This window comes from Diplotaxodon limnothrissa, linkage group LG14 (genome assembly GCF_057381915.1).
Source record: "Diplotaxodon limnothrissa isolate DT_005_m linkage group LG14, D_limnothrissa_male_GT1.1, whole genome shotgun sequence".
NCBI lineage: Eukaryota > Metazoa > Chordata > Actinopteri > Cichliformes > Cichlidae > Diplotaxodon > Diplotaxodon limnothrissa.
In genome coordinates this window covers 26,953,876-26,976,786 of record NC_140609.1, presented here as the reverse complement: position 1 = coordinate 26,976,786, position 22,911 = coordinate 26,953,876, and the positions used below count along the sequence as shown (strand labels likewise).

At 37.2% G+C, this 22,911-nt stretch overlaps 2 protein-coding genes across 2 annotated transcripts; one reads left to right on the top strand and one right to left on the bottom strand.

Annotated features, from left to right (window-relative positions):
• Positions 1-202: 202 nt before the first annotated feature.
• LOC146618973 (extracellular calcium-sensing receptor-like) lies at positions 203-5,224 on the bottom strand. The gene is made up of 7 exons (XM_085370142.1): positions 5,191-5,224; positions 3,015-3,174; positions 2,649-2,937; positions 1,794-2,549; positions 1,464-1,691; positions 1,257-1,380; positions 203-1,110 (listed from the first exon to the last, which is right to left on the bottom strand). The coding sequence occupies exons 1-7, from the start codon at positions 5,222-5,224 to the stop codon at positions 203-205; spliced, it is 2,499 nt and encodes an 832-aa protein (XP_085226268.1).
• Positions 5,225-18,170: 12,946 nt separating this feature from the next.
• On the top strand, positions 18,171-22,692 carry LOC146618972 (extracellular calcium-sensing receptor-like). The gene is made up of 10 exons (XM_085370141.1): positions 18,171-18,439; positions 19,310-19,607; positions 19,832-19,918; positions 20,037-20,144; positions 20,275-20,441; positions 20,553-21,030; positions 21,109-21,339; positions 21,444-21,567; positions 21,678-22,150; positions 22,249-22,692. Exons 1-10 carry the CDS (start codon positions 18,171-18,173, stop codon positions 22,690-22,692), a joined length of 2,679 nt encoding a protein of 892 aa, XP_085226267.1.
• The last annotated feature ends 219 nt before the right edge of the window (positions 22,693-22,911 follow it).

Below are 22,911 nucleotides of genomic sequence, written 5' to 3'. Positions count from 1 at the left end.
AAATCAATACAAAAAAGAAAACTCTACATTCTACAGAAAACATCGTACATTCACTTTGTACAATTTTTTGAAGATTTTTGAAAAACTAGAAAATACAAATACAATACATGTGAAAATGAATGTCACACCAAAACGTAAGGGTAAGTAGTGAAATCAAAAAGTATACGACTAAATGCATTTGAAATAAAACTGGTGCCTTGATTTATTTTGATTGTATTTTTCCCATCAAATGTTTCTTTGTGTTCAGTTCAGGTTTAATTACAATAATATAGCATTTTGGTGCAAAAATACAAAAGAGTAGCCCATAACTTGATGCCAGAATAGCAAATATTTCCACAGCAACTGTGAATTTTCCAGGGGAGCTGACATAAGCTGGTATAAAGGTTAACCACACTGCACAGAATATCAACATGCTGAAAGTGATAAATTTAGCTTCATTGAAATTATCAGGCAGCTTTCGAGCTAAAAAAGCAAGTACAAAACATAACATAGCCAGCAGCCCTATGTATCCTAACACAGCCCAGAAACCTACAGGTGATCCCAGGGCACATTCAAGTATAATTTTCTCTTTGTAATGATTCATATTTTTGTAGGGGAATGGTGGGTTTATTGTTAGCCAAAGAATGCAAATCAATACCTGTATGAGAGTGAATGCTAGAACACTCAGTCTCTGCTGTACAGGTCCAAACCATTTCATGACATTACTCCCTGGAAGTGTAGCTTTAAAGGCCATCAGTACTACTATTGTTTTCCCCAGAATACAAGAGATACAGAGCACAAAAGTTATGCCAAATGCTGTGTGTCGAAGCATGCAGGACCACTCGGAGGGCTGACCAATGAAAGTTAGAGAACACAGGAAACACAGAGTCAAGGAGAAGAGCAGCAGGAAGCTCAGCTCAGAATTGTTGGCCTTTATCAGTGGAGTGTCCTTCTTGATTAAGAATAGAGCAGCCACTATCAAATTAAGGAGAACACCAAAGAAAGTAAAAAACACAATAATCTTTCCCATAAATTCTGTGAAGGAAAGAAACTCAACATTTTTTAATATACATGCATCTCTGTTTTGATTGGACCAATATTCTCCAGGACACTTTTTGCAGTCATTAGAATCTGTAATGAAAATAGTGTTGCCGTTATTGGTATTAAATCAGTGTAACTGTAAATCAGTAACTGTACCACAGAAGACTTAAACATGACACATAAAATGTAGAAAGCAAACAGTGTATGCACGTTGCTGTAATTCAGGACTGTGATACCTGTGGTGTTGCTGATTTCTCCTTCTGCACATGGCATACAGTCATAGCAGCAGACTGGCTTTCCTTTTTGAAGAACTTTATGTGTTCCTGGATGGCAGCTGACACTGCACACTGAGACAGGCAACTTCAGATCCAATAAAGAGGAATATGTGAAAGTTTTTGAAGAGACGCATTTTTAACTGTTGTTTTATCAGTTAAAATATTTACCTCTTTGCTTCCTCCAGGCCACACAATGGCTTCCGTTTTAAGAACAAACCTCTGACCAGGAGGTAGAGAAGCATCATAATAGCCAACTGGTATAAACTGAACAGATCCATCTGGTCCATGCTGCCAGTTTACCACCTCGTACCTGGCAGCAGTTGCTCCAGTGCTGTCAAACCACACTCGATCCCCATTCTTAATAGTAAAGTTCACTTGCTTTAGGGACTCCACTACCTGAAGACCAGAAAACTAAACTGTGTCATATATTGCCATTATATTAATATCACTATTTTGATGTACAAAACAAAGAAAAGTTTAGTCATTAGTTTAGTTTACCTGCCTATGAGTAACATGAACTTTCTTGTCACACCCTTGAATGTTTGAGCACTTTAGGATATTATGCAGAGAATAGGCTACAGCATAGACTGCTTTGTAAATGTTACTGGAGTATCTCAGCTCTGCCACATCATCATCATAATCTATCAGCTCCATTAGATCCTGATTTTCTTTGCAAAATGTAGTATTTATCATACTGTCCTGGTTTGCCTCCTTACACTGAAATTCTGTCTCCCAAAAGCCTTTGACTAAAAAATCTTCCATGCCACTGATATTAGCCTTTTGCACTGCAAAGCCCAGTGAGCCTCCCAATACAGCAAAGCTGGTAGGAGTCACAAGGCTGTTAGCAGTAATCCAGGCCTCCACTCCAATGAATTGTCTGCCAGTGATGTTGTGCAGACTCAATTGCTCCAGAAGGTTGTTCATCTCTACATGGGCCAGGAAACCAACAATAACCCGGGCAGTGCTCTTACGGATCACATCAACCACTTTTAGAAGTTTTTCTGGTTCTGCCCTGTGAAACCTCTCTCTGTATTCCACACATACTCCTTCTTCTTGGGCCGCAGCGAGGAAGATAGCCATGCCATTGTTACCATAGTCACTATCACTATTGACTGCTCCAACCCAGGTCCAGCCAAAGTGCTTGACCAGTTGAGCGAGGGCTCGACTTTGATAAAAGTCACTGGCAATGGTTCGAAAAAAAGAAGGATATTCTGTCCTGCTACTCAAACACTCACAAGTAGCTGAATGACTTATCTGAGTACACACAATAGAAAGATGCAAGAAAGAGAGACAGAATAAGGAAAGTTTACATTTCATATGCATACATGGAATATCCATCAACATCCCTCTTACCACTGGTATTTTAAATGGTCCAGTAGTTTGTGACAGAACAATGGTTGAAGAGGATTCAGACTCCCCAATAATAGCATGCACAGCTGATTGGCCAGAGCAGCTCTTTCCCAGCATCCATTCATCACCATTAATCAGGGCCATAACTGCACGCATTGAGGACAGTGTTGAGCCACAGTTGTCATAAATACGATATCCAATAGAAACATTGCGAAGAAGAGAACTGTTTTTGTTTATTTCCTCAATAGCAAATATCATCGTCTGTGCAAATCGAAACTCCCTAAGGTTGACACTGAGAAATGACAAGGAAATATAAACTTGTGTTTACTGTCACAAAACTCAGTATTTTTGTTAATAGCATAAAATTACCTGGAACACCTGAGGCGTTTGGGTTTCTCTGTAAAGACAAGTGAAGGCGATGTTATTTTGCTGTGGATGGAAAAGGCTCCACCGATCATAACATCTCCTTCTTTTGACATCATAGGAAACTCTGGACTCCCCAGTATTTGACACAGAGAAGCTTTCTCCTCTACAGTTTGAAATGCAAAAAATCCAATGAACACTAGCCCTGTTATCAATGACAACATCTTCTATGTATGCATTATGGTGGGAAAAAGCTACTCTTGTCTGGGTTAGAGCAGAATTTTATCTTAGACCATGGCAGGATACGTTAGTTTTTACCAACCAATCAGAGACAGGAAAACTTTCATTGGGCCTCGTCATGATATTATGTGTTGATAATGATTTGTTACAATTTTAGGTTTTTTAGATTTCCAAATTTATATTAAACAAATGAAACAAATTATAACTTCAGACCAACAAACATAAAGTCCAGTGGATATCAATGCATAATTATACACAATTTGAGGATTTAACATAAAATATTAGATAAAACTTGTGCATTTTGAAAAAAAATCCATAAATACTTAAAATTTTAATTTAATCCCACTATGCAAAGTGATGTCAGAGTAACCTTTTTAATATGTCACTTTTGGACATCCAGTTTTGGTCCACTGGAGGGGTTGTTTTGTAATGCCAGGTGACATTTTTTTCTCAACGTCTACAGAACATCTAGTGTAGATGTCTGTAGGACCTCCATGTACAGGCTATTTATAGTCAAACTGTGGTTGTTGTGGACATCTTCTCAATGCCAAACTTAACAAAACTTAGCCTAAAGCCTAAAGCCTGTTTAAATGTTGTTTTTATACTGTTGTTATCCGGTCTTTAAGTCTGACGTCACTAGCCGTGTCTGGGCTCAAACTCCAGGTCCATAAATCAAATGATCACTGTGGCATCACTGAGAGCTGAAAAACTGTCTAAAGTTTTTCATCTGTAATAAAATGATCAGTGTTCTGCTCTACCAGGTGTAACAATTGAGTTTAACATCCGGGCATCCATGAAAACGGAATTTATGACATTTAACGGAGTTAGAAATTAGCAGAAAGTTAGCTCGCTAGCTTCCATCTAAATACTGACTGATGGATTTTGGAAACAAATTCAAACGTACGGCTCTTCTATCACATCCAACATAAATGAAGTCAGAACAGCAGTGACGTTTGTAGGGTTACTGAAGTTTGGCTAGCTGGTATATAATGATTTGCTACGTGACCGCTAGTGACACAGCTATGTGAGCATAATAATAATAATAATAATAATAATAATAATAATAATGGATTGGATTTATATAGCGCTTTTCAAGGCACCCAAAGCACTTTATTCATTCACTCTGGCATTCACACACACATAATATAAACAAGCTAACTTTTTTCCACTCGATAAAAGTTAACGTGAGTGTTCTCGGTGGTCAGGAACAAATGTAATCGCATGGCAGGATGCTGTAAAAGGACCAAACTTCAGCCAGGAGAACAACTGAGATAATCCATCCATAATACAAGGTTAGTCATTCATATACTGCTGCATGGGCTGGGCTGTAGTTACATCCTAAGGTTTTAAAAACTGAGCTTAAATAAATGATTAGCAGTAATGAAAGCCGAGGGAGGTCAACAGTGATCACTGACTGTTTTAGGAGCTTTTTGAGATTAAATAGAAGAAAATACATAACATTAAACATGTTAACAACACAAAAGCCATATTAAACACAGACTACTTTAGGCCCGGAAGCAGGATTCGTCACGTCATCACTTAAAGACCGGATAGTGTCAGTAGTCACATATTTTCAGAGGGTAAAGGACATGTTTTCTATAGACTACCAGTTAATCTTTTTGTTGCTTTGTTTACACTTTTGTATCCGTCTATAGCTATCATTTGTGGCTGAGACAATCAAATGAAGTTATTGGAAAATGATCTGGAACAGTATGCCACCTTCTGAAATGGGTCTAGATCATAACATTTATGTACAAAGAAATGCAGAGTGATCAGTGCACATCTCCAAGATGCCGCAGGCTCTTGAAGCTAAAACAAAAGTGAGCAGCTGCTCGGTGGACATGTCCCCAGCTTCTCACAGTTTGGAAAATGTGCGCGTTGACAAAGACTGTCGAGCAGATAGTCCAGTTCATACATATACACTTTCACAAACTTCTCCTACTTGTCATTGCAACTTCTCTACCAATCACAACCATGTTCACTTCCTCTTACAACCATAAGCTCTTTGTAATAAAACACATTTGTAATTAAAAAATGATTTAAAAAAATGTATAAATAATGTACATTTCCTGCACCTGTCATAGACACATAATGTCCAGAAATATTACCCAGTCCAAAGCTCAAACGTTGAACATCATATTGACGTCCAAGTTTGGACGTCCAAGATCTGGACCTGCTTTGGACATTAATCCATGACCAGAATTGATGGACCCAATATAGATATGATGTTTAGTGGGATTTGATTTATGAGTAAAATGTACTATTTGGCTATTTTCACACAGAGTTATGGCCAGCAGGCCTTGATTTCAAAATGTAGAGATGATGAATGCTACCGTATGTTTAACTTGAAAGTGTTCAGATACCCTTTCTTTCATTCAGTTTATTTTATTTTATACATATGATTGTACACACTCTGTTTGCTGTAATGAAAATAATGAGAATATATGTCTTCAAAAAACAATTACAAGAGTATTTTATCCATACATGTATTTGTGAATATCTTCAATTATACCCGATTTACTTATTCCACTGTATTAACAGTGTTCCAATAACCGCAGTGCTAAAACAATAATATATAGATCCATATCATTGCAAATGAAAAACAGAAGTTTACAAGTGAATTAAACACAGACTTGTGAAAACACAAGTAATACCATATCTTGTGTAACTGTAGCTCAATAAGATTACATTTTTAGAGTTAGTTAATTTATACATCAGTGTACATACAGTTCCTCAAAATGTAAAGGTATGAAAAGTGGGGACCATAATTAAATATAGTATATGGTTTGCAGTTGTTCATCTTGGGGACTTATACAAACAAGGCACTTCCATTTTGCAGGGCTTCAAAATGCTGCAAAGTTTTAATATTGACTATTTTAGATCACATAGGAAATTTGTGTTCCAGCATACAAATGGTAGTATTACTGCTGAACACTGTCATAACCGTGTACATTATTCCTGGTAATGTGACCCAAATATCTGCCTTTTTCATTACACTTAATATTGTAACATGACATACCAAGTAAGTCATTTTTTTCAGAAAACAACTAGTGCAGTAGTTTTCGATAGTAACTATTGTTTTTTTGTAAACTGTTATGAACAGTTGGGGAAGATGATTTGAAAGTCTTTTTGACTAACAAAACCTCAGCTGGATGAACATAGTGATGTGGAATCCTACATCTAGTAATCTAGAAATCTGGGCTAATATGTTGTTGTTTTTTTAATCGGTCAATTTCTTTCTTTCTTTGTTCTGTCTGCTTTGAACAGAAAGTTTGAATGTGAAATAAAAACAAAAGAAACAAACAAAAAACAACATTATATATTGCATGGGGATTTACACATAATCATTCTTGATTTGAATTTGTGCTAAATGCTTTTGGCATGTTTACCTTGTATTTTCAGTTATTTCCCTGTGTGGCACTTTAAGAAGGTATTGCATTTGGATTAGGGGATTAAAGTTACACTTTTGACAAGGAAGCAAAATAAACAATTTAGCATAACTGATTTAGCAGTGTATTGAGCCTTGCAATAATTAATTTTGTTATTGTTGCCTTTCAGCCAAAGGGATGTTCAGTAGCAGCTGGTGTGCCTCTTGGGCCCTTTTGAATTACCAAAAGATATTGTTAATTTTGTTTATGCAAAGTTAAATTGGTGTTTCAGTCACGGTTGTTTACCTTTGGGTATTGATTAAGTTCAAACACAGGTGCTGAAGTGCAGGTGCCTAAGGCCTGACCATGACCTACACCTGTGGCTCATCCCAGTAACAAGCACAATAACAAACTGAGAAATTCCCTCCAGAATACACTCAGCTCACACACCTATCCTCTTAGCAGATACTTGTTTCCAGGAGTGTTGCATCATGATACCCTTATGATGTCCACTGGAGAGCTGGTGCCGTCAAGGCCAAAGTCTATGATTGATCTTACTTTTTGAACTTGATGAAATGAATGAAAGTCAGAAGGTAACTTCGTATATGTTTTTTTTTAGTGTCAAAAGACATATTATCAATCAACTGGATCTGAACTTTTTATACACCTAGGCTTATTCTCTTTGGTATTATGAGGGTTGTTGCAGGGTAGGTTAGCAAAACATTGACAAATAATAAATATTTAAGCTACATTTCGATAACAATCCAAAAACGATCTGCTTCCTTTGGTACACTTATGTAGTATTTATAAGTTTGTAGCAGTGCAGCAGATGATTATTACCTGTGTTCTTTTTTTAATGGGGATCAGGTCAGATCTCTGTGCAGTCCAGTGATGTTCTTTATTATTACTAAATGATCTTTATATTCAGGAGAGCATTTTAGTGTTGCAAGAGTGAACGGCCTACACTAAAGTGTTAGAGTTAGTCTTGGAAGGTCAGTATTACCATAACAGGGAACTTAGAATACAAGTCAGCTAAATTATGGGGTAGAACATGGAAAGAGAGAAATAAATAAGAAATTATAAAAGCTGAAACCTAATTTTGTTCTTATACAGAACACATCTGGGACAGCAATACAGTATGTAGTGCAAGATTTAAATCAATGAAAATAAAAGAAAAAAAGTAAAATACTTTTCCTAACAAATTACACATACACACAATCACAAATCAGTGATTTCTTTGTACCTCCATTGGATCACCATACCATGGACAATACTGTCATCTGCTGGTAGTATTGTGGAATTACTGAAAACCATACTAATTCCAGTTATGGTGTATATTTTGCTGCTGCAGTAGCAGCAGCAGCAGCAGCAGCAGCATATTATTATTATTATTATTATTATTATTATTATTATTATTATTATTAGTAGTAGTAGTAGTAGTAGTAGTAGTAGTAGTAACTAAAAAACTGTATACAGCCAATATTACTAGTCCATACACACACTGTAAGGGGACAAAAATGCATATAAATACAAACATATACAACAATTACAGAACAAAAAGTAGACCAACACATGAGGGAAATATAAAGAAATTCAACATAAGCACAGTGACAAGTTAAATATATATATATATATATATATATATATATATATATATATATATATATATATATATATATATATATATATATATTTATTTATTTATTTATTTATTTATTTTTTTTTTTTTTACGTGGCATGGCCACAGACACACCAATATTGACACTGGCTGTGTGTTCTTATTATAGATTGAAACTTAATTTCTTAATTTCTTAACCTCAATGATGATAAGCCCTAAAATTCAATGTTGTGTCTTTAATTAAAACCAATTAAGGGACTTGTTCAGTCAGACTGTGCAATGTTTAAAGACATTGCAAAAACACCTAAGAGTCACATCTCAGACTCTATAGGCCCAAGTTGGCATGTTAAGTATTGAAGTTCATGACAGTACAATTAGAAAAAAGCCTTAACAAGTATGGCAACACCCTAATAAACCACAATACCTCTGGAATAATATCCTTTCAAAAGCAGAGAAGAAAATGGAAATGTCTAACCATAATGCATGTTTGTTAGAAACCAAATCCAGCACATCAGCACAGACGCCTCATACCACATATCAAGCACATTGGTAGAGGGGTGATGTTTTGGGCCCATTTCACCACAGAATCTGAGCACATTGATACCAAAGTATTGTAGAGTCTAATGTGAGATCATCTATCCGAGAGCTAAAGCTTGGCCTAAACTACATCATGTAACAGAGCAGTGATCCAAAGCACAGCAGCAAATCATAATGCCTGAGAAAGTAAAGAATCAAGGTGACAGACCTCACCCTGGCCAGAATGCTATCACTGGGAAAAAAAATGCCCACAAATATCAATAATCTGAAGCAATAGTGTTAATAGTATTGGGTTGAAATTCCTCTTCAGTGATGTGAGGGATTGGTAAAGATATGCAGAACATTACTTCAAGTTTATGTTGCTAAAGGTGGTTCTTGAGTCATCTTGATAGTTTCTGACTCATTGTTTGTTCATTCTGGGATAGTTTTTGTTAAAAACAAAAATGATATACTGTATGTAATATGTATGTTAGATTATTTATTGCTGTGTACCTCAAAATGTGTTGAAATAATTTTTGAACCTGGTAAGGACCAGATGGTTTATTTATTTTTTGTTATGTCCAGATACATAAAACCTTAGAACTGAAAGAAGATGTACTTTCTTTTCTCATGACTCTATAAGGTCACAGTAGTTTCTCTTACAGGGACAATCTTAAGAGTAAATCCAAATGTTTGCAAAATATCACTGGGCTTCAGGTATAACGGTGACATTCAGTAATAATGAGAAACATCTTCTGATGTGAAGTGCAAACTCACAAAAGGACTGAAATCAAACAATTGCTTTGTTTGCCAAAATTCAATGGAACCAATAGGGGTACTTGGTTATGGTCATCTTTGGCGGCAAGTCTTTTCCCACTGCCCTGATTTCTGCTGCATACTAGGAGATAGTCACAGGCCCAAGTGTCCATATCAAAATATGACATTTACCAAAGAATTGATGATGACGTGTGGATACTTTTTAAAAGGCTGCAACGAGGGAAATTCTAAAGATGACTGTGCTCATAGAAGAAAAAGACTATATTTCCCAGTTCTGCCTAAAAGGTTTTACAGCTAGATAACTGAATTACAATTAAATTGTGGGTAGATGACAATCAAATAGAAGATATTCAGCAGAATTAGAGTTACAATGAAGTCTGAAAGTCATGATGGAGATTTGAGTGGCCTGAATACAGCCAATGTTATTTGAACTCATACTGATATTTTTAATCCTTGTAAACCTAATGAATATAAATATATATGTACAGCATTAGCTTGAACATAAATTAGATAAACTACTTTGAAATGTAATGTTTAATTTCAAATTGTGAAAACAATGACACCCTTGAATAGAAACCTTTATACTTTGTATACCTTTGTACTCAGTATGTGTGTATGTTTCTTAAAGTTAACTTAGAAGAGTTTTTTTTTCTTCTCTTCAATATTAAACTAATAATTGCAGGTGACAGTAACTAATGTCTCACTGCCATCTCACTAATTAATGGCATCAATGCTAATTGTTTTGAGAGAAACAAGGTAACCTTCAATTAAAAAAATTCTAAATTAATTAGTTTTCAACGCAACACCTGGTGAACGCTTGTTTTCTATCCTAAGGGCCAGATGTCATCAGTCTTGTCGAAAACACTTGCTTGTCTTTTCTTGCCCAGTTTGCCCCTTGTCTACCTCTCACCCCTCTGGGAAAAAGGTAAATTGGCAGGTTTAGGTTGATGTCATAACATAGTTTCCCTTTCATAATATGCTCACAAACAAGTTTAAGTGCTTCCCAAGTGCACACACTTATGCTTCAATGCATGTTGTTATTCATTCAGATTAAGACAACACATGTTGTTTTCATCATCTACAAGTTCACAAACAAGTGACATGCAAACATCAAAAAAACTTGCCACAAGTGAAGGATATTTAAAAACTTTTGTGTCTGTGAATATGTGTGACATATTTCATGTTATACATAAGCGTATGCATATATATTTTAAATCGTATATTATATCTATACATTTATAAGATGGCACTGAGTCTAAATTGTGATGTGACCACTACCCCTTAAATGACTTTTATCGAGCTGCACCACACCAAATGCTCCTGGTAGACAGCAACAACCTTCTAGCATAATTCTGGTTGGATAACTGACAACTCTTTACTTTATAACTTTATCAGTTTCAAAATCACTTTTGATGTTTGTTGTCTTGGAACAACCAGTTGTTTTTAAGTTGAAGCTGTTGATTTGAGGTGATGTTAATTATTTCATTGACTTTGTGCAATGTACTAGCAAAATAACCCGAGAGCATGATACCACCACCATGCTTAATAACTGGTACTCGTACTCCAAAAATACCTCTTGTCAATTTGGCTAAATAGTTTGATCTTTTTCTTGTTTGACCATAAAGCATTTCTCCCAGAAATCATTTGGCTTGTCAATTTGGGCAGCTGAATATTGATTTGAAAGTGGCAATTTTGAACCATTCAGTCCATGGTTATGTAAAACTGGCTTCTTGTGGACAGTGACACTACTTTTTCAGCAGTTTCTAGTTTCTGGCAGGCTTGGTGGTTCCTGGGTTGTTGCTGAACATCCTAACCAATTTCCCTTTCTTCTTATTGTGACATTTTGGGTCTTCTTCCAAACGTTAGCAAAGTGGTGCTCTATCCAAATAGCTTGTACAACTGTGTGTATGCCACCCAATTGTTCCTTCTTACTATAGCCTGTAGTATGTATAGGATTTGAGATATGAGATTTATTTTAGGAAAATCAAAAGTTGTGGTGTTTAACTGAAGTTTGCTTAATAGTTACCATTTTAATTAATAACAAGAATTTTCAAAATTTTCCATAACTCCTGTGGCATTCTGACAGGACAAGCAAGGCAAGCAATGCTGTCTAAAAATACATATATAATAATGTGTACCATAGGAAACCAACCTCTTTCTTTTGATCTCAGACAATGCTGTCACTGTCAGAGATCTTCGCGCCTGTCAATTAACATGTGCATCCATCCTTTATATTGCTGCCATCTTGTGGCTGCAGTCAGCTTCACTTGTGTCAATCTCAGAAAAAACCCAGTTCTCTCTGTTTTGGGGACGTGTCCATTCTCCATTAAAAATTACTTTAACTGGACAAGCTGAAAGGCCAGCTGTGTTTTTCTTGTAATTTGCACGTGCACATTATGGATAAACCACTGGTCTTTGATGGTAATCTGATGGGAGAGTAGGTACACTTTCGAAGTAGCATCTATGAAATTATCTGAATATGTTTAACCAGCTGCTTTGTCAACACATCAGATTCATTTTTCATTCATATTTTCAATCCCCACTGTGTAGATATTTACAGTTAACTTTGTCTGCTCAAGCCTCTTAATTCAGCTGATTCTTTATTATTATTTTATTATAATAATAAGAAAAGTTGCCCCACACCACTGGCTTTAAGTTGATTTTGTGGGAAAAAATATTCATGCTAAAAATGCTGAAAATCAAACAGCAAAGTTTGAAGTAACCTTCATTCTCTGAACAGACTATTAGCCTGGAGACTGAATATTCTGAAGACTCTAATAGGCCACAGGTCTCTTACTTCTTCCAGTACAAAAGGAAATGATTTTTGCATGACAGTGAGAGGCAGTGAAATTTTGCTCAATATTCACTGTGTGAGAAACAACAAGGAATTGCTTGATCTGCATAGTGAATCAAGCCCTATACCATCATATCACAACCAGAGGTTCTTTATTTTTCCATATATATCCAACAGAGTGCATGTAGAGTATAGGCATACATATTGCCTGGATCATTTTCATTTTCCTTAGAACAGCAGAGAAAATGTGTTTCCAGGCCAGCTAGAATTTGTAATTCTATGTTCTTAATCTCTTCTGTGTGCTCGATACAGCCATGTAATTTTTGCACTTATTATACTCAATGTTATTCCTGATTTCTGAGCTCTTCACCTTCCAGGCATTCTGCAAATCCAGCTTATACTTAAAAGCTGAAGCCACAGGTAATACTTTAAATTCAAATTGACTGCTAAATCCAGAGTGTTTCCTTTACTGTCATGTTATGTCCCTTCTAGGATGAGGCTGAGAAAGAGATCGTTCTAGCTGAAAATATCAGACAAACAAATCTAAGGAATTAGATATGTGTGACATGCATTCCATGATAGATAGATTCACTCGCTGGGCCCACGTCCTCATATGAGGTTTTACATCGTTTTAGTAGATAAAGGTGAATGGCTTGGACATAAATTGAGCTACGGTTTGGGAAAGGCCTCGAAGGGGACTGGCGGAGGTTCCCGGGCCTGGCAGATCCCCATGTACTAAATAGAAGTGAAGACGTTAACGAATTGTAAAGGGCTGGGACGGTGGGGCATGTAAACTTGGGGGACATATATAGATGAGAACCGGAATGAGCATGTTTGGAGGCATGGTCCTGCTCCTGAAATTCAGATATTTTATCTCCAATTAGATCAAGATATCCTAACCAAAAGAAAGAAACTACACTACACCTAACCTCACTACCTAACGTAAAGATGAGAAAAAGAAGTCAGATAAATAGATAGATTGGATTTGGATTAGCTGATTATCAAACTAGTTGTTTGTAGCCCTTTACATCAATATAACGGCGCAAAAATGACATCTAATAAGGAAGAAAGAAAATGAACAAGTTGTTCTCTATCGAGCTGATAATATCTGCAGACTCAGACTGATGGGACAGAGATGACTGTAAATTAAGCAAGACCTCCGAAACTTTCAATTTATGCTCCTTTCAGCAATCAGCCTGTCACCAGAGGGATGATATGGAGGAGCAACACACATGAAACGTGATGCAGCCTAGAAAGGCGTCCCAAGAAAGATATAATTTCATCATTTTTATATAATTTCTCCTAGAGTTTCTCCAAGATTTAGTGTTGCATGTCACTGATTTGTCACTCTACCAGGCGGGGTCCAGTGAAATGAGCTTGTAAGGTAAATCCAACAAAGGGAAGCATCAGTGAAAAAGTGTGGTTACAATTCCCACATTAATGCTGAGACAGAACTAATCTGTCTGTGGAATTTAATCTTCATCCTTCTCAATTGCGACCAATACCCAAAGCTACTTCAGACCACTTGTAGCAGTGACTTTCTCCAAAACAGAAAAGATAAAACAATCTGTTTTCATAGTTGTGGGTCTGCGACCTAGCATTTATGTGTTTGGACCTTTGATTTTGTTTTATTTAATATTCTGCAGTTAAGATTCTGTTCCAGGTTTTGGTTCTTATTGTAGTTGTAATCCCTCTGTTTTATATTTATTTATTTTTTCTGTTGTATTATCTAGTCTTTAGATTTCATTCCTCCCATGTCCTTCCTCATGAAGTCAGTTGTGTCTCTGTTTGTTTACCTTTCTTGTCCATGTCAAGTTCGTGTCTTTGTCTCTGTCTCAGTGGTTATGCTTTCTGTTTTATTGTGGTGGCCGGTGTCTCTTGTGCATTATGTTCAGCTTTGCTTCACCTGTGTCGTTACTCCTGATTTGCCCCCGCTGTGTTCCCAGCTGTCTCCACTTCCCCATCTCCTCCTGTGTATGTATTGACTGCATCTCTCTGGCTGTGTCCCAATCCAGCGACCGCACGCTTCGTAGTACACGCAGTTCGCTGGATCAGTGTTTCAATATTTATATCTTCTATCAGCTGTACATGTAGTTTGGTTATTTGCCTTTTGGTTGAAAGTACACTGAGAGAGGACTTTTTCATTAGTGATCATAATAGTATTTTTTTTTCATATTAATGTAATTTTTTCATTTAATTGAATACAATCTATTTGTGTATGATTGTCAGTCCAAAGAGGGAGAGAGGAAAGAGGGGAACGTGAGGAGAAATTACAAGGTCAGGAAGAACCAGGTAAGAAAACAGACAGGGAATAGTGACAGGCAAAACAGACACTTTTAAACTGCTTGAGAGAGTTGACCACCAAAAGTGATAGACAGATGTGCTAACCTCAAGGTGAGGCGAAATAGGTTAAAATGAAATAAAAACATCTGCAGAGCCATAGTAGTATCTGCAATAAAGATCTTTTCATACATAGTATACATTGTACCATTGGCAAAGTTGCCTCCATTTTTATAATTGTTTTAAATTAATATTTTGTACATTTGTACATTTCAAGGACTTCTATTTTTGAAGTGTATTTTTATGTATCTGTATTATATTTTACATACACATTAAAAATGTGTATGTAAAAAGTAAAGTGATTAAGTAAATCACTCACTATGAGCATCATTCATTATTCTCCCCCAGTAATTAAGGTTAGGATATGTATTTGTTTTTATTCCAATCCATTCTTCTTTTGCAGCATTTAAATAACCATGATTAGATTTGATGGTTTTGTTACAGACTTTTCAAAAAAGTGTTTTGCTTTTCTTTCACAAGTCTGGAGATTAAATTGTATTAAGATGTACAAAACAGTGATGTCATGTTTTGTGACGAGGACCCAGGCACAGAGAGACTTGATGAATTTAAGAATCTTATGATTTAATAAAGAAATTTGCAGACTTGAACAGAGATGGTAAAATTATGATGACTGATAACGGAGACGAAGACAACAGATGATGAGGACAGGGAGGAACAGGGTTTAAATGCACCAAGGAGACAATCAGAAAGAACTCGGGAAAACTGGAGACATTTAGGAATGCAGGGACTGACAGAGACAGGGAAGAAGTCTCATCGTGACGAGTAAAGTTTATCTTGCCTGGCTGCGCAGCTGTCTGGGTGCTCAGCATCCCCAAAGCTCTGATCCTAGAATCACCCCTGGTTCCCAGGACACATGTGTGATTCTTGTGATTAAAGCATCTTTCTTTCAGCTTAACGAGTGAAACGTCAGCTCGTTCAAACACATGTTAAAGTCTGTTTGGCTCGACACCACCGAACAGAGGCAGCAATATAACATAGCAAACATTAACAATGCAGTGAATCCTGCTTGTGCCGTGATATTCACGACTGCAAACCGAGCAGCATCACTGACTTTCAGCTTGTGTTTGTGGATATATGACTGACTTTAATTATCTATAAAATCATCACATTCTCTGTAAGATTAAGTCAACTATTGAACAGCGTATATTTTAAAGTAAAAGCTTTAAAACCAAGTTGACGCTGAAAGTACAAACATCACTAATGACACATATATTTGCCAACATGTGGCCAACAGTAATGTTTTAATGTTCTTCATTATTAAACATACATCGCACATAAATAAGTGACATAATATTCAGTACTTACTTTTGGAAGTTTACTCTTTGGCGGCCACGCTTCAGGCATCCGCCGTTTTTTTCGAAACAAAATATCCACACCCACCGCCGCGCTATGAATTGTGGGATATATGGGACCACAAAGTCTACACCGGTCTACACTTCAAATTTGGGGAAATGAACTGCGCATTTGTCCAGCATATGGGTCTTACCTGTCTGCTTCACAGTCAACACATGACACTTCACTGGCCTCAAACATGAAGGTATCAACCCTCATCTGGATTCCTTCATATGCCACTAACAACCATCCATTCATGTATTGTTAAAAGTCAGTGTCCAGTAAGGGCCAACAAAATCATCTATCTGAGGAACAGTAAGTTAATTTGTTATATATGAGCTAGCAACTCTGTGTGTGTGTGTGTGTGTGTGTGTGTGTGTGTGTGTGTGTGTGTGTATAATGATATATGTGCATATATGTATGTGTGTCTGTCTGATTTATGATGGGAGATGTAAGGTACAAGGATGGAATGTTAAAGTCAAATGACAGAAATGTGTGGTAACGGTGTTGCATACCAGTCTATTTTGTTCTCGCCACCATGTTAGTGAATCATAATCATTCAGAACCAATAGCCTGGTGCGATCTCCATACAGTTTGCCCTGCCCGATTTCTCACACGCTTAACTCCAGCTGTTGCAGAGAAAATGGTGACGATGTTGCAAGTGAGAACTCCTAAAATAATCAAAGAAAACAGAAAAACCGCCCCTACATATCATAGTAAGTGCCTTGGCAACATTGGAAAAGAAAAACTCCTTTTTAACAGGAAGAAATCTCCAGCAGAACCAGGCTCAGCGAGGGGCTGCCAGTTGGGGTGAGGGGAGGAAGGCAAGACAAAGATCTTAACTGTGACTCAGTATTTTCTTTCTGTTCTTCCTTTTTTAGAAAGTTGATTCATTTATATTGTCTTTGTATTGTTATAAGAGAGGAACTTCACTTACCATGATACCCATCTCCCAGCGAGGATAGCTTTTAACTACAGTCTATTTTTTTTCTTTTCATCAAGTTGTTTTTAGAATAAAATAATGTTAATCCTTTCCCATGAGAGTATTTGATCCTTTGAGCCCAAGGTCTTGTTAAAAAGCTCAACTAAACAATACAGAGATTATCGTATCCTAATACTAAACACTGTCTCCTAGGACACCATCCTTCCACTTCTGAGCATCACTCAGGGACATATTAGGTGCATAACACAATCGCATGGCCTGAGGCAGCACAACATACAACATGTGATATTCATTCTGCTTTGCTGTGTTTTGTAGCCTGCAGAGTTTGTCTTGATAACAATATGCAAAACACACCAATGACTCATTAATAATCACTAAATTACTCCAGAGTCTGACCTTTCTTTTAGGCACCAAAAGTAAGTCAGAACATAAATCCTAAAAGCATAAAAATCAAATTATGGCTGAATTATGGTTATTTTAAATGTACCTTAAAAGTTTAGGGAATTGTAGGAGAAAGGGTTCAGGGTTAGAGTAAATCAGTGTAAGTCAATTTAATGTATTTTATATTGATAAAAGTACAGCTGTGTGTATGTTCTAAAAGTAATGTATTCACGTGTGATGTAGTGTAGAAGCCCTGTCTAACACTGCACTACTATGTGCCTTTCCTTATCCCTGAAGGATGAATACCTAGTCAGGCATAACACTAAGACATGAGACAGCTCATGTCTTTCTTCATTATGGTCAGGTGCCCATCCCAGTTCCTTGTTGTTGTTGTTACTTGTTGTGAACCTCATGTTCTGTTTCCTTTGATCATAAGTTCCAGGGAGATAGTGCCAATCTGACAGTTGCAGCATGAGACAGAGAGCATATATATCATACAGGGCAGCATCTCTTACTTGATGCCAAAGACTATACAGTTATTTGTGCACCACTGGTAGGGGTGGAAGATACAGCAGATTGATAGAAAGTATTTTAACTACTAGATTGAGCTTATATTAATCAACTTATGTTGGCCAAATACTGTATGTTAAATTTCTTTAAATGTTGTGTTTGTGTCAGCATAAGTTAATGATGTAATGATGCATTCTTCATGCTTTTTCTTAACAAGTTAACTGTTTTTTAATTTATTAGTTTTTTTTGGTCATGGTCAAATTTCTATAAGTTTTGCAAAATTTACTATCAGATGTATATAGTTATTTATTTTCCAGAAAGGATGAACCCTTTATGGATGACACTGACATTAACAAAGTTTAGTCTTTCATGGAGAAGAGCAAGGCTTGTCCTCTTTAGTCTTTTGTGGACAGGGATTTTTGCCTATGACTCGTACCAAGATCAATGTGAGATAATTCCTGGCACGATGAGCCTGCCTGCACTGGAAAAAAAAGGGGACATCATATTAGGAGGACTCTTCTCCCTTCATGACATGGTGGTGGAGCCCAGTCTGTCTTTCACTTCTACACCTCCGTCTACCCAGTGCACGAGGTAAGAGTTCTTTAAATATCCTTAACATTGCTGTTTGGAACTTCACATTAAGGATGTTGAAATATAGTGTTACTTGGGAATATCATTTTTGCTGATTCCGAAGAGCTATAATTAAAAGCATGTACAAATAAAAATAAACTTTTAATGCAAAATATTTTGTTTATTATGGATACAAAATAACTTAAGCTTTACAATTTCCCCCAAACTGCAATACGTTGGAGAATCTTCTCTCACTGAACCAACTGAAAATAAAGTTATTTTAAGAACAATTAACTGTAATTAATGCACACACTGTACCCCCAGCTTTACACAGGTGCAACACGTTTATGTAACAAAACAAATGTCAGTTGCTGACATAATTTTCCAGAATGTTTATAAATTGACCAAATAACAGGACACTGATCATTTCCTCTGTTTTAACTTGTTTCCATTATTTTCCTTATAATTAGTGATCCTTTGTGCATACTGAGGCTGCTGGGTTGTGACTAGATCAACCCATTTGACTTCTTGTTAGCTTTAGCTTGTGCCACATTGCCTTTGTTAGAAATCTTTAATCTTTAAGATAATTTAAGTGTCACAAATGTTAGTTGACAGGATTATTTTCATTGTAGTCCCCTACCTGATAGCTTTGGTGAACTTTGTGTCTACTCTCACAGAAAGGAGCTTGTATCCTAGCAACATGGTACCATGTAACAAGTAACTATTTGCTTGCATCACTGTGCATGTGTTGTACATGCATGACGTGAGACTACGTGAGACTGGTATGCCAGTTACCAGTCCTGACTCAGAACAATGGAAATCATCCAGTTCTAGTCCCTGGCCAGTCAACCCGTGCATCTCAAATGTAAATTTCTTGCTGTTTTCTTCCAGGTTTAATTTTCGGACATTCCGTTGGATGCAAACTATGATCTTTGCCATTGAGGAAATTAACAGAAAGGGCAATCTCCTTCCCAACATCACACTGGGCTATAAGATATATGATTCATGCAGTACACCCCATCAGGCTCTAAAGGCTGTATTAGAGTTAAGGGGTACAGAGAACAATTCAGCAGGAAATACACACCAGCAAGGAGTCTGTCATGAGTCCATACCAGCAGTGATTGGAGATGGGGGCTCTACTCAGTCTCTTGTAGTAGCTCATTTCTTGGGAGTCTTTCATGTGCCACAGGTAGGTTTCTCACAGCTTGTAAAATATTCTGTAATCGACATAGTAGTGTGCATTGCTTATTGTCATTTTTTTTTTTTTTGAATTACCACTAGGGTAGGTCAGGCCTGTGAATTAAATCCAACAGACTAATTTAAGAGTCTTTTAAGGTTCAATACCGGTCATCATCAAGGTTTTATTTTACATTGAAATTTATGGGATTTTTTTTGTTTGTTTTGTTTTTATAGGTTAGCTATTTCTCAAGCTGTGCATGTCTCAGTGACAAAAACAAGTTCCCTGCCTTTTTAAGGACCATGCCCAGTGACTTCTTCCAGGTTCACTGCAACACTCAAACAAAAATATATTTTGCATTGTTTTTTGTTGTTGTTTTATTTTATATTTGTTTTTTGTTTTGGTTCTCTGTGCTAGTCTTGGTTTTTTTTCTACTGCCAGGTAGATGCACTACTACAACTTGTCAAGCATTTTGGCTGGACTTGGGTGGGTGTGATTGCAGGGGATGATGATTATGGTCGTGGTGGGGCTAATATCTTTGTAAATGAGGTGAGTCAGACAATTACAAATAAAGGTATTCATAATAAAATTGCATTCTTTTCCTTTTCTTTGAGTATCTTACTAAAATAACTATGAAAATGATATTTACTGTTATTTATCTTCTTTATTGCTCTCTTAGGTTACAAAGTTGGGTGCTTGTGTTGCTCTTCATGAAATTATACCTAAGAACAGAGCGCAGAGCACGATATCATCTATTGTTTCCAACATCCAATCATCTGGGGTTTGGGTGATTCTGGTGTTTGCCGTGGAACAAGACGCAGCAGCTCTGTTTGATGAAGTGCTCAGGTTGGATTCTTCCACAAGTCCTCAGTATCATCTGTTTTATTTGCTGACTTTAAGTCTATAATGTTTTTTTATCACTGTAAAAACACAAATCTACATGTTTCATGAATTCAGAATGGAGCTTGCTGGGATACAATGGCTGGCCAGTGAGGCTTGGAGCACAGCTGCCATTCTTTCCACCCCTAGAAAGTACCATCACATCCTCCAGGGTTCGATGGGATTTGCCATTCGGCGAGCAGACATACCTGGATTGCGAGATTTCCTTCTTCGTTTGAATCCCTTAAGCTCAGATGCAAGTAATGATCCCTTCCTGGCACCCTTCTGGGAAGAGGTGTTTCAGTGCAGTCTGGGTGTAGAGGCTGAAGATCAAAAATATAATACTGAGGGTAATCCTCCATGCTCTGGAACAGAAGAGTTGGGGAGCATAGCAAATATCTATTCAGATGTGTCACAGCTAAGGATTTCCTACAATGTCTATAATGCTGTGTATGCCCTTGCCCATGCAATCAAGGCTATGAGAAGCTGTGTGAAAGGAAAAGGACCATTTCTTCAGCAAGCATGTCCAGATATGGACAGTATAAAGCCATGGCAGGTACTACTTTGTTTAATAATTCATTATAAATTTACAGAAGTCACTTTACTCAAATGATCATATCTACTTTTTTTCTAGCTGCTTCATTATATAAAACAGGTAAAATATTTCAACACTTTTGGTGACGAAACAAAGTTTGATGGGAATGGTGACCCTAGAGCCATGTATGACCTTGTTAACTGGCAGCTGAAGCCAAATGGAAAAATGGATTTTGTCACTGTCGGTAAATTTGATGAGACAACTGCAGCTTCACACCATAAACTTCAAATCCAGGAAGAGAACATTTTATGGACTGGTAACCAAACCAAAGTAAGGGTCTCAGCAGAATACAACAACAATTTTCTGAACTGTAATTTGTATATTCAGGTTTTCATTATGTGACCAGTGTAGTTTGTGATTCCACGTTGCCTTAGGTTCCCTTGTCAGTATGCAGCAATGTTTGTCCCCCAGGGACCCGGAAAGCAATCAGACCTAACTTCCCTATTTGCTGCCATGATTGTGTGGTTTGTGCAGCTGGGGAGATTAGCAATCAGACTGGTGAGGAAATGCCATTTGGCCACATTACTGTTTACAATGTGACTTACCCAGTGCATTTGCTGTGGAAAAGTCACAATATGGCAGTTAAGGCCTTTCTGTCTTTCCTTTAGATGCCATAGAGTGTATCCAATGCCTGCCAGAGTTCTGGTCCAGTGCTGAGAAGACTGCCTGCATCCCCAAACAGATGGAGTTCCTTTCCTTTAGTGACACTATGGGAATCATTCTGATGGTTATTTCCCTCACTGGCATCTTCAGCACCTGCTTTGTGGCCTTCATATTCTACTGTCACAGAAGCACCCCCATTGTTAGGGCTAATAACTCTGAACTGAGCTTCCTGCTACTCTTGTCTTTGACTCTGTGTTTCCTGTGTTCCCTGATCTTCATCAGTCAGCCCTCTAAGTTGTCCTGCCTGCTGCGCCACACAGCATTTGGAATTACCTTTGTCCTCTGTATCTCCTGCATTCTGGGGAAAACCATAGTGGTCCTAATTGCCTTTAAGGCTACACTTCCAGGCAGTCATGTCATAAAATGGTTTGGGCCTTTGCAGCAAAGGATAATCATTACCTGTTGTACACTTGTCCAGGTAAAGAATTTTTACTTTTTATTAAGATAAGAATAATTATGGAGCATTTCTTTAAAAAGTTGAAATACTAAACATGTACTTTTTTTTTTAAAATAAAGGTAATCATCTGTACAGTATGGCTGGTTGTTGCTCCCCCAATGCCACAAAAACTAATGCCACGTGATAGCCCTATTGTCATTCTTCTCTGTGACAAAGGTTCCCATCTAGCATATGCTCTGGTCCTGGGCTACATTGGCCTGCTGGCTTTTCTCTGTCTTGTCTTGGCTTTTCTGGCCAGGAAACTTCCGGACAATTTCAATGAGGCCAGAATCATCACATTCAGTATGATAATTTTTTGTGCTGTGTGGATAGCGTTTATTCCTGCCTACATCAGCTCTCCTGGAAAGTACTCCACAGTCACAGAGGTGTTTGCTATCTTGGCCTCGAGTTATGGATTGCTGGGCTGCATCTTTGCCCCCAAGTGCTACATAATTCTACTAAGGCCAGAAAAGAACACAAGGAAACATCTCATGTCCAAAACATCCACATCCAAAAGATTTTAGAACATTGTATTAATTTTATTTCTGAACTTACAGTCACTCACTATTTTTCACATAGTTTAAACTAATTAATCAGCAAACAGTTGTGTGTATTTGATTGGTAAATAAATGCAAGTGGTGGCATCAGTGTTTTGCCACCAGATGGTGGTAGTGTGCTGTCAATTGTCTCTTCTGCTGTTTATCATATCAGGAAATGTCAGATACCTTTATTCTTTCTAAGAA